The sequence below is a fragment of the Artibeus jamaicensis genome, unplaced genomic scaffold (assembly GCF_021234435.1).
Source record: "Artibeus jamaicensis isolate MK-2021 breed Jamaican fruit bat unplaced genomic scaffold, CSHL_Jam_final contig_588, whole genome shotgun sequence".
Taxonomy (NCBI): Eukaryota; Metazoa; Chordata; class Mammalia; order Chiroptera; family Phyllostomidae; genus Artibeus; species Artibeus jamaicensis.
The window spans coordinates 3,016,581-3,029,175 of NW_026521895.1; the positions used below are offsets into that span (position 1 = coordinate 3,016,581).

Genomic DNA, 12,595 nt, shown 5'->3' on the forward strand with positions numbered 1-12,595 from the left:
TAGTTTACTAGATTCAGTGAGTAAATGTCACTCTTGCACTTTTTTTGTTTCTTGTGGGAGGATATTGTGGGTGCATAGTGCATCAGATCACAAAGTATCTACTTCATGTGGATTCCTTGGGGGAGAGCATTGTCTTAGATCTTGTAATTGGGAAAAGCTATTTTGCTTCGTAGTCACTGATCCCATTTACTTGTGAACCTCCAGTAGCTTCTTTCTTTCTCCTTTTACTCTGTTTGGAACCTTGCCAAATTTGTGTGTCTAGAGGGTAATGGAAAAAATGCAATAAAGATTAAATAAAAAGAAAATAAATAAATGCAATTAGGAATGATAGGAAGAAGAAAAGGAACAAGCCAGTTCAAGTCCCAGTAAATTCAAGATGCCAGTAAAGCTCTAAAAGCTGAGGAATTAAAGGTAGCAGGTACATGTAGAGTCAGGTTTAAAGGGGGTTGTGAGTAGAGAATTGGTTTAAAGTTTATGTAAAAGGCAGTTAGAATCTCGGACCTCTCTTTTATCCTGTGCAGCCAATTGAACGCCCCTCGCCACCCCAAAGAATGGTGGTATATTTTCTGGTGAAGTAGAACCAGTGATTTCTGATTTCTTAAGAAATCAAGCAACTGTAGAGCCAGTTAGTGTATTAAAAATAGGACTATATGAAAATCTCCAGCTGATCATTATGATCCCCTGTTTTCTTCTGCTGTTTGTCCTCTAATATGTTGGCAGTTTTTCCATTAAGGTGGTTATTGAAATTGATCAGAATAGTAGAAGAGACTTACTGAAACTGATAATTGGGACCTGCCAGTGAAATACTTAGGCTTCTGTCTTATAATGGAAGAGTAAAGCCAGCTGTTTAGACAAGTTTCCTTCATATACATAGAACATCCAGTTACCTATTTAGTGCCTCACTCTTAACTGTGAACACTTAAGGAAAGCCTTTAACATGAAAATTGGAGAACAAAGGTACAAAAAAAAGGAACTTAGAGAAAACAGCAGATTTTCAAAACTAATTAATCTTTGACAGTTCTGAAAAAAATTGTGTTTACGAAACAAATAGGATGTTATTTGAAAAGATTTATAATTGGATATCCAAAAAGAACTAATAGAAATGAAAAAGTATGCTACAAATAATTTCTATGTAAAACTTGAAAGATAAGATAAAGGATTCTCTCAGAAAAGGGAAAAGAGAAAGGAAGACTGAAAAGCTAGGAAAATTCAAAATCAGTCCAGGAGAGCCAATATCTGACTAGGAGTTTCAGAAAGAAAGAAAGGAAGGAAGAAAGAAAGAGAGAGAGAAAACAGATCAAATGGTATTGAAAAAATTATTAAGGTAGTAATAAAAGAAAATTATCTGGAGTGTATTTACAGACTGTATTTCCAAGGATTTTTTGGGGGGAGGGGCTTGGATTGAAAGGATTCCCACTCAAGTGCACTATAAGATTAATGGGGGGGGGTAATCCATAAAGTCTGTCATCATGAACACAAAAAAGAAACAATTCAAAAGTATTGGCATGTTAGCACTCCAGCAGAGTCAAGTCTGAGGCCCTTCACAGTGCATAATTGCATTCATTTTTATTTTCCTAAAGACCAAGGATGTCCATTATCTCTTTATGCCATTCATGTCATGTCTTTTGATAGTGTCTATTAAAATGATATCCTCACTTTTATTGTTTGTTATGGTTGAGATTTGAGTGTTATTTGTATATTCTGGACACAAGTCCTTCATTAAATATGTGACTTACAAATATTTTCTCCCAGTCTGTGGACTTGTCTTTAAATTCTCTAACAGTGTCTTCAAAGAGCAAGTTGTTAACTTTGGGACATCTGATTCATCAGTTCTTTTATGGATTGTGCTCTATTTGACTTCTAAAGTCATATACATGTACTGCTGTGATCCAATATAATTTTAAAACCTAAAACATGAGTTTTTACTTTGGAGACAGTTTATCGAAGTTCAAAACAAAATTTTCACCTTAAATTTACTATAGCAGCTCCTCAGATATTATTTCCTTCAATGTTGTTTTGATATAATGTTGATAAGATGCCGTAGGCACTTAATGTTTATATCAGTTTGCCTCTGATAAAATTGGTTTCCTACTTCAGTTTCCTGAAAGTTGCAGAACCTGTGGATAATATTAAGGACTTACTCCTGTATATTCTTTTTTGTGTTCTTAAGTGACTTACTCCTGTATATTCTTTTTTGTGTTCTTAAGTATTTCTTTGCCTTTTATTTAATCCCCAAATATTAAACATAAATGCTGATCTGTAAAGTTTGTATTTTGTTGTTATGGTAGGTTTGTGTTTGCTTTTACTAATTTGGAAACACCAGCTCTTGTATTCAGTGTTTATACAGGTCCTTAAAAAGTGTGCTGGATTAGGCAGAGTGTAGTAGACCTGTTAAAACCATATGCCATATTAAAGTGTTAGTAAAAAATGGTCTGAATTGTGTTCTTAATATGGACTAGTAGAATGAGTCAGGGAGGAAGAAAACTGTAAATTTTAGATTATTACTTGTTACCATGCATTCTTAGTGTTGATAAAGACGTTAGAGATCATCTAGTTGCCCACATTTCCCCCACTACCTCCAAATAAATTGAAGCCAAAAGGTTTCTGTGACTTGACTAAGTACAGGCAACTACTTAATGGAAAAGGAAATACTTTCATATTGAGAGTTTGTGTTTAGCTGAAATTTCCACTGTTCTGTTGCTGCCTCTGTTGTTTAACATTTAAACAGCTATTTGAAAAACTGTTTTGTACATACAGGAGGAATTCAGATTATAGTTTAAATGCCTCGAAAGTAGATAAAAATAAATGATCACTATTACTTATTAAATGAGTGGTTTTGAAAAACTCAAAAGTATTTCTTTAGTATGTTAAGGATCCCATTTTTTTAGATAAGAAAATTTGGGAAATAGATTGGAAGTTTCTAAAACTGGTTTACCATAACTTTACATCAGGGCAGCCTGACACATTAAACTTTGGTTTTAGTCCTCAAACATTTGGACCAATTGTAGAATTGTAAGAAATGCACTGTTTAAGTTGCTTTATGATAGGTTTATTTGGAGAATAGTAGCACTGTTAAGTGTCTAATACTATAGGATTTTATTTTGGTGCAGTATTCACTTAAAATATTTTGGACAGTAACCATTGGAGAAATCAATAGAGAACAGTCAGTTTAATTGTAGAACATTAATTGTCGAACTGTAAATAATTTTACAGAATTCTTTTCTTCAGTAAAATATTTAGGCAATACATTATAAATAGGTTGTCATTTGAATCTCTATACTGCCAGAAACAAATATTAGAAATAACCATTGGAATATTTGGTTTCATCTTTTTCTCTTCCTACAGGCCTTCCGGTGATGTTCTTGAGACATTCAATTTCTTAGAAAATGCTGATGACAGTGATGAAGAAGAGGAAAATGACATGATTGAAGGCATTCCAGAAGGAAAAGACAAACATCGGATGAATAAACACAAAGTAGGAACTTGATTTTCTATTATTATTAGCTAAAATATATACACACATATTTAAAATAGGAATTTTAGAGTTGTCTTAAGTTAAATTGGGAATGATTGTTAGATATTTTATTGTGTCATTTGAAAGTTTTGTGTATCATTTATTGGGTTACAGTAGAAATTATTACTTGCTATATTAGTCATAAATGACAGGAAAGGGCTTGTAATTATAGGGTTAGTCCAGTGGTTTGAAACATTTTTTTAAAAAAGCAACTCTCTGTCCTCTCCTGCCACAATTAAGAATCACTCCTATAGTCCTTCTCTTTGTGTACAGTAAATAGGTGATATATTAACTGAAGCTTCAGTAGGGACACTACCTCCCTAGGTGAAGGAGTAAAATGTGGATATAAATGTATATGTTCCACATTTTCATTCTTTGGTAAGAGTCAATGATTTACTTTTGCTCATAACCTAAGAAATAGGTTTATCTATTTTAGTGGTGATGTGGGTTACCTATAGGAGCAAAAGACTCTTTGGGTGATCTGTTTGTGAATTATCATAGTAGTATACAGTATTTCAAGTATGTTTTTAAAAAGTGGATAGGTTCCATTGTAGTTATTTGGGATGTTATAGTGATTTGGGGAAAATGCCAGTGTTCCTCAAAAGCTTCTAGTTTATAAAAGTTGTTTTTAACCTTTTTGCCACATTCCATATTTTTAATACTTCATATTATATTTTATTGACCTTGCTGTTACAGTTGTCCCAAATTTTTCCCCTTTGCTTCCCTCCACCTGCTACTCCCTTTCCCTCCAGCAGTCCCTTCCCTTAGTTCATGTCCATGGGTTGTGCAAAGTTCTTTGGCTTCTCCACTTCCTATGCTATATTCTTAAATTCCCATTTTGTTGTGCCTACCAGTTATGCTTAATCCCTGCATCATTTCCCCATTCTCCCGCTTCCCTCTCCCAGCTCATAACCATCCAAATGATCTTTGTATCTATGATTCTGTTCCTGTTCTGGTTGTTTGCTTAGTTTGGGGTTTTTTTGTTCTTTGGGGTTTATTTTTTAAGAATCCATTGTTGACGGGGGTGAATTTGTTGCCTTTTTAATGTTTATGGTTTTGATCTTCTTTTTCTTAAATAAGTCCCCTTAACATATCATATAATAATGGGCTGATGGTGGTGAACTCCTTTAGCTTTACCTTGGCTAGGAAGCACTTCATCTGCCCTTCCATTCTAAATGATAGCTTTGCTGGATAGAGCAATCTTGGCTGTAGGTGCTTGCCTTTTATGACTTCAAATACTTCTTTCCAGCCCTTTCATGCCTGCAAGGTTTCTTTGGAGAAATCAGCTGATAGTCTTAATGGGAACTCCTTTGCAGGCAGCTCTCTGCGTTTTTTCTTGCTGATTTTAAGATTTTCTTTTTATCTTTAACTTTTGCCACTTTAATTAGGTTGTGTCTTGTTGTGGTCCTCTCTGGTCTAATTTGTTTGGGACTCTCTGTGCTTCCTTGATTTGTATGTGTATTTCCTTCCCCAAATTTAGGGAAGTTTTCTTTCATTGTTTTTTTCAAATAAGTTTTCAAATTCTTGCTCTTCCTCTTCTCTTTCTAGCACCCTGTGATTCAGATGTTGGCACATTTTGAATATGTCACAGAGGTTCCTAAGCCTATCCTCATTTTTTTTTTTTTGAATTCTTGTGTCTTTCTGTTTTGTTCAAATGTTTCTCTCTTCCTTATCTTCCAGATTGTTGGTTTGAATCCCAGCTCCTTTCCTTCTCAGTTGGTTTCCTGTGGATTATTTCATTTAGTGTAACTTTCATTTCTTTCTTTATTTTTTTTGACATACTTAATGAGTTTTCCGAGCATCCTGATAAACCAGTGTTTGAACGTGGCATCTGATAGGTTGGTTATCTCCATTTCATCTAGTTTTCTGGGGTTTTGTTATATTCTTTCATTTGGGCCATTTTTCTTTTTCTCCTCAATTTAGCAGCCTCCCTGTGTTTGTTTCTGTATATTAGGTAGAGCTGCTTTTACTCCCTGTCTTAGTAGCGTGGCGTATGTTGAAAAGGCACTGGTAAATTGTGTGGGGCAGAGCCTTAGGTAATTGCCAGGACAGGACACCTGCTTCACAGTTTTGTGACTGTGTGGGGAGGTCTCAGAGAGGGATCAGTGCTGACACCTGGCTTCTGGCAGGTTGCCCAGCACTTGCCTCATTTCTAGTCACTTCACCTCCTTTCCATGCGACCGGCACCCTTCCAGCTGCTGCCCCAGCGGTGAATCACAGAGTGAGTACATCTGCATACGTTGAGACCATGCTGGCCCTTTAAGCTGCAAAAATCTGGCAGTTTCTTGTGCCACCTGAACCACCAGTGGTTTTACGGCCAAAGGTAATGGGGATTTATATTCCCAGTGCGAAACCCTGGGCTGTGCAGCCTGGGGCAGGGATCACTAGCTCTGAAGTTATCCCTCCCATCTGTTCCTTTGCCACTTGCCTTCCACCTTTCCTTACCACACTGTGTCTCTGCCCTTCTCCACGACTCTGCCCCTCCTGTCTGGATGAATGTGTCTTCTTTAAATCCTTGGTTGTCAGACTTCATACAGCTCGATTTTCTGGGTGGTTCTAAAGGTTCTGGGTGCTACTAATTTTGAGCTCTGGTTGTAATTCTTCTTGTGCTTACAGGAGGCAAAGCATTTCCACCAATGCCTTTATTTTGACCAGCAGTTCCATATTTCATGTTTGTAACATTCAATATTTATAACATATGTGAATAGACATTTTGTTTTTGTCCCTTTTTTTGTTTTGGGAGGTAAAGCCCTGTTATAATTACCACAGCTATTGACTTACATTAATTAATAATATCCTTATTAGTTGTGTCATATCTGTAAGTTAATGGACTACATATGTAGTTCTGAGTGAGGGCAATTCAGCATAACATCACTGTAAGTGAGTGAATGGATCTTTAAAAGTTACTATATTGAATATATAGTAACTGAATATATTATAAATAATGAGTTTAGTTGTTCTTGGTCATTGCGTTTTAATCATTTTTACTACCACATTATTTGCATTACACTTACAATGGTCTTCGCATGGCACTGTTGAAAACCACTTAGGTAGAGTGTAACTTGGGATTGGCGAACTATGTAGAAAATCTAAACTCCTGTTGATTTAAAAACAGGAGTGCAAATGTAAAGATAATTGTGTGAAAACATAAAGAACTCCTTTAAAATTTAGGGTGAAAGTAATTCTTGGCTTATGTTTTGTTTACAGATAGGTAATGAAGGTTTAGCCGCTGACCTGACTGATGATCCTGACACTGAGGAAGCGCTGAAAGAATTTGATTTTTTAGTGACTGCTGAAGATGGTGAAGGAGCTGGAGAAGCAAGGAGTTCAGGGGATGGCACAGAATGGGGTAAGATGATAAAGAATTATGGGGATAGGAGAAATTTTAGCCCTTCAAGATATACTATTAAATATTCTATGTGTAATGTGTATATTTGAATGTAAGTTGGCAGTTTAACTTAGAGGAAATAATACTGAATAATTTGCACCAATTTATTTAAATTGACTAAACTATTCCATATATGGCTTTTGGTAGATTTTAATTTTTTAAGTTTGTCTTGATTTAAAGTTGAAACATTTAGTCAATTTAGAAATTTAGTTTCTTTTCTTTTAGCAGATTAAAAAACGTGTGTAGTTTTTAAAATCCCCAATTTAATTTGGTAATGAATCTAGGTTTCAAGAAGATGTAACTTTTTCAGTTAGCCCATATATTGTTATCAGACTTATTGGTAGCAAGTATAAAGCTACTAACCTTAAATTAGAGCTCTATATTGAATATGATGTAGTGAAGGTATTAAATTTTATTATATAAGTAGTACTAATAATAATCCAGCTATAACTAAAAGGTATAAAACCCAGTTCTAAACTCCATTAGAAAGTAAAAGTGTAAAAAGTATTTTAAGACAGTAGCTGAGGTCCAGTATGTTGTTCCTGTTAAATGTGTTCATTCAGTTATCTTTTAATATTAGCATGTTACCTGAGAGGTAGAACTCAGTTGTGTTTACAGAGCTTTATTAGAAAAGGTTATAAGTACCTTAACATATTTCACATGAAAATGAAACTTGCTTAGTTACTAGAAAGTAATTATCATTGGATTTTTAAACACTACTTTGGTGGCAGGAAACACACTTTGATTTTTAAGTGCCTCATTTATTTATTGAAACTGAAAAATACTGCTAATAGTAGGGGAGACAAAAACCTAAGTATAGGTTTATTGATGTCCTGATCAAATCGAGTACTTAAAAGATCTGAATTTTGTCACCAGCTTTCTCATTATTTATAGTCCTCAAGTATTGTTTTCAGACCTTCACTTCTGTCCTAAGTGGAAAGAGAAGAGATACATTAAAAATATGAAGAAACTCCACAGTTACCTTCTAGATTTTAATATACATTTTTTATTTACTTGAAAATGGCTGTATTCTAGAAGTTTACTCTTAAGAAATAGCTTAGGTCAGGAGAAACAGTAAAAGTATCTTTCTTTATCTTTTCTGTGCCACCCATTCAATGTGGTAAAAATTTTAAGTTTTTTCCAATAATTCCTAAACTATTGTTTATGTTTTGTGGTATATTTTATAATTATATAAATGTATATAGTTATTTTTTAATTTATGGAGGTTTAGAACTCACAATTTTATATGAAGAATTAGAAGTCACCTATGATGCTATTTAGAGAGAATCATGGTTAATATTTATATATAAATATATTTATATTTATTTAACAAGGAATTTTGCTGTGTGCTCACTTACAGCCTACACTTTTCACTTAATGTATTGTTCTTCTGCAGCATTTTTAATAGCATAATATTCTGTCAGTACATTACTTTATTACTTAACCAGACCTCTGCTGATGAACATTTAGATTGTCTTCGTTTTAAAAAATGATCACCCCTGGCCAAGTGGCTCAGTTGGTTGGAGCATCATCCTGTGTACCAAAAAGGTTGTGGGTTTGATTCCCCATCGTGGCATGTATAGGAGACAGTCCTCTCTCTAAAAATCAGTAAACATACCCTTGGGTGAGGGTGGGTGGATGGATGGGTGGGTAGGTGGATAGATCTTTTGGAACTTTAACTGCCAGTCGAAAGAGTATACAAAAATTTCAGGAATTTAATTTGTATAAAATGGCATTGTTTCTTGAATAAAAGTACCATATCATGTACAATTGATTGGTCCTTGTGTCTCAAGACTTTCGACTATAGAGGAAAGAATCAAGAGAAAACCTAATTAGTGAATGATAACTGTCAATATGTTATTTACTTTTACTAATAATATTTGAGAGTGACTTGAATCACTTTGTGTAAATGGAAGTAACTGTGACAGTCTCTTCCATCCAGAAGAGATTAAAACACCTTTAAAGCATTTTAAGTTCTTGATAAGGAAAATGGCTCTTTTTGTAACAAAATCATTCAAGAAGTTTTTTGCCTTCTGAACTGGAAACTGTCATAGGATCTTTGCAGTGTTTCTGAATTTATCATTTCTACTCAACTGTCATACTCAGATTTTTTAAAAACAAGGAGGATGAATATGCAAACACTCTTTTATATTTAATTTATTTACTTAAAATTTAATTTACTTATAAATGAGAAGATTGTGGTTTTCAGGTTTAAATTATTGGGTAAAGGATACAGATTATTTTTAAAAAATAAATGAGAAGATTGTGGTTTTAGGTTTAAGTTATTGAGTAAAGGATACAGATTATTTTAAAAAGTAAATAGTCTTAATATCTATGTTGTTGTATACTCAGTCTACTCAGATAGCTCTCATTTTGAACCCTTTTATTCTATGAAGCATTGCTTTTTAGAGAGCTTTTAAATCCTGTTTTTCTTCTGTCAGGTATATTAGGTAGTCTGAGTTCAATTTTAGTAATTTTTAGTTCTTCAAACAAAAAAAGTATTAGTGAACATTTCTAATTTTGCTATTTCTCTCATGAAGACTAGACATTTTAATGATGTTTAGTTAATTTCTTGTACACTTTTAAACTTTGATCTGTGGAAAGTTAGAGGACCATAAAATGCAATTAGTACCTAGTGTTTGCATTTATTTATTTATTTATTTATTTATTTATTTATTTGAATTTACTAGGATGACATTGGTTAATAAAATTCTATAGATTTCATGTGTACAATTTTATAATACATCATCTGTATATTGTATTATGTGTTCACCACCCCAAGTCAAGTCTCCTTCCATCACCATTTATTCTTCCTTTACCATCTTCTACATCCCTCCACTTTCCCCTCGGTAATCACCATACTGTTGTTTGTGTCTATGAGATTTTTTTTTTAATCCCTTCATCCTTTTCATCCAATCCCCCAAGCCTCCTGCCCTCTGACATTTGTCAGTCTGTTCTCTGTGTCTATGAGTCTGTTTCTATTTTGTTTTTTAGGTTTTTTGTTCATTAGATGCCACATATGAGAGAAATCATGTTTTTCTCTGACTTATTTCACTTAGCATAATACTCTCCAGGTCCATCTATACTGTTGCAAAAAGTAAATATTCCTTCTTTTTTATGGCCTAGTAGTATTCCATTGTGTACAGCTATTTTATCCACTTACCCACTGATAGGTACTTGGGCTTCTTGCAAATCTTGGCTATTGTAAATAATGTTGCACTGAGCATAGAACATAGGGGTGTATTTTTGTTTTGTTTTGTTTTGTTTTGTTTTGTTTTGTTTTTAGAGAGCAAGGGAAGGAGGGAGGGGGAGAGAGAGAGAGAGACAGATTGATGTAACAGAGAAACATCAATTGGTTGCTTCTCCTACACAGCACGACTGGGACCAATCACACAACCTAGGCATGTGTCCTGATTGGAAATTGAACTGGTGACCTTTCTCTTTCGGGATGGTGCCCAACCAACTGAGCCACCCTGGTCAAGGGCAATTCTGTTGAATCAGTGTTTCTGTTTCTTAAGATATACTCCTAGAAGTGAAATGGTGGTAGATTGTAAGGCAGTTCTATTTTTAATTTTTTGAGGTAGCTCCCTACTGCTTTCCACACACTGGCTACATGAATCTGCATTCCCACCAATAGTGCAAAAGGGTTCCTTTTTCCCCCCACATCTTCACCCCCACTTGTTGATTTATTGATAGCCATTCTTACAGGTGTGGGTGATATTTCATTGTGGTTTTAGTTTGCTTCTTTTTGATGATTAGTGATATTAAGTATCTTTTCATATGTATTGACCATCTCTATCTCCTCTTTGGATAAGTGTCTATTCAGATCCTTTACCCATTTTTTAAGCTGGATTGTTTGTTCATTTGTTTTTGGTGTTGCGTTGTGTAAGTTCTTTATAAATTTTGAATAGTAACCCCTTATCTGATGTGTTATTGGTGAACATGTTCTCCCATTCAGTAGGTTGTTTTTTTTTCTTGGTGATTTCCTTTGCTGTGCAAAAACTTTTTAGTTTGATGTAGTCTTTCTTATTAAGTTTTTTATTTATTTATTTTATTTATTTATGGTTTTTCCCCTTGCCTGAGACAATGTATCAGAACAAATATTGCTGCAAGAAATGTCCAAGATTTTACTGCCTGTGATTTCTTCTAGGATTTTCGTGGTTTAAGTCCAACATTTAAGCCTTTAATTCATTTGAATTTAATCTTGTATATGGTGTAAGAAGGTATCTAGTTTTACTTTATTGGAAGTCTCTGTCCCATATCCTAACATCACTAATAAATAAATTGTCTCTGCCTCATTGTATGTTCTTGCCTCCTATGACAGTTACTACTTGTCCATAAGGTCGTGGATTTATTTCTGGGCTCTCTGTTCTGTTCCATTGGTCTATATATATCTGTTTTTATGCCAATACATGCTGTTTTGTTTACTGTGGCCTTGTATGATAACAGGTAGCATGATTTCTCCAATTTGTTCTTCTTACTCAAGATTGCTGTGGCTATTTGGGAGTTTTTTATGGTTCCATGTAAACTTATGGAATATTTTTTCTAGTTCTGTGAAATACATCATTGGTATTTTGATAGGAATTACTTTGAATCTATAGATTTCTTTGGTAGTGTGGACATTTTAATGATGTTAGTTTTCCCTATGGTTTATGCTTGCAGTTATTTTTATCTTTTTCAGTTTCTTTTATCAGTGTCTTATAATTTTCTGAGTACAGATCTTTTAAGTCCTTGGTGAAATTTATTTCTAGATGTTTTATTTTTATGTAGTTGTAAATGAGATTGTTTTCTTAGCTTCTCTTTCTAATGGTTCATTATTGGTGTATAAAACTGCAACTGATTTCTGGATATTAATTTTGTATCCTGCTACTTTCCTGAGCCCATTTATCAGTTATAGTAGTTTTTAGGCCGAATCTTTAGGGTTGTGTATATACAGTATCATGTCATCTGCAAATAATGACAGTTTTACTTTTTCCTTTTCAATTTATGTGCCTTTTATTTCTTCTTCTTGTCTGATTGCTGTGGCTAGGACTTCTAGTACCATGTGGAATAAGAGTGTTAAAAGTGGACATCCTTTGATTTGCAGGCTGGCGCTCAATCTACTGAGCCACACCAGCCAGAGCTTGGACATCCTTGTTTTGTTCTCAATCTTAAGGGAAATGCTTTTCGTTTTTGCCCACTGAGTATGATGTGTTGGATTTGTCAAATAATGGCCTTTTAACATTTAGGTATGTTTCTTCTACTCCCACTTTACTGAGAGTTTTTATAACAAATGGGTACTGTATTTTATCAAATGCTTTTTTTTGCATTTATTAATATGATCATGTGGTTTTTATTCTTCACTTTGGTTTATGTGGTGTATCACATTTATTGATCTGCACCAACCTTGCATTCCCAGAATAAATCCCACTTGACCTTGTTGTGTGATCTTTTTGATATATTGCTCTGTTCATTTTGCTAATATTTTGGTGATGATTTTAGCCTGTGTTCATCAGGGCTGTGTTAGCCTATTATTTTCTTTCTTGGTGTCTTTGTCTGGTTTTGGAATTAGGATAATGCTGGCCTCATAAAATGAGCTTGGGATTCTTCCCTCCTGAATTTTTTACAGTAGTTTGAGAAAGATAGGTGTTTGGTAAAATTTGCTTTTTCTCTGAATGTTTGGTAAAATTCACTTGTGAAGTCATTGGTTCAGG

General features: G+C 34.2%; 1 protein-coding gene across 2 annotated transcripts in view; it reads left to right on the forward strand.

Annotated features, from left to right (window-relative positions):
- Positions 1 to 12,595, forward strand: part of STRN3 (striatin 3) — a 118,270-nt gene that overhangs the window by 65,137 nt on the left and 40,538 nt on the right. For both annotated transcript variants that reach the window (XM_037161630.2, XM_037161631.2), the window contains exons 6-7: positions 3,346 to 3,475; positions 6,722 to 6,863. In XM_037161630.2, the coding sequence (XP_037017525.2) occupies positions 3,346 to 3,475; positions 6,722 to 6,863 (272 nt within the window). The remainder of the gene's footprint in view (positions 1 to 3,345; positions 3,476 to 6,721; positions 6,864 to 12,595) is intronic.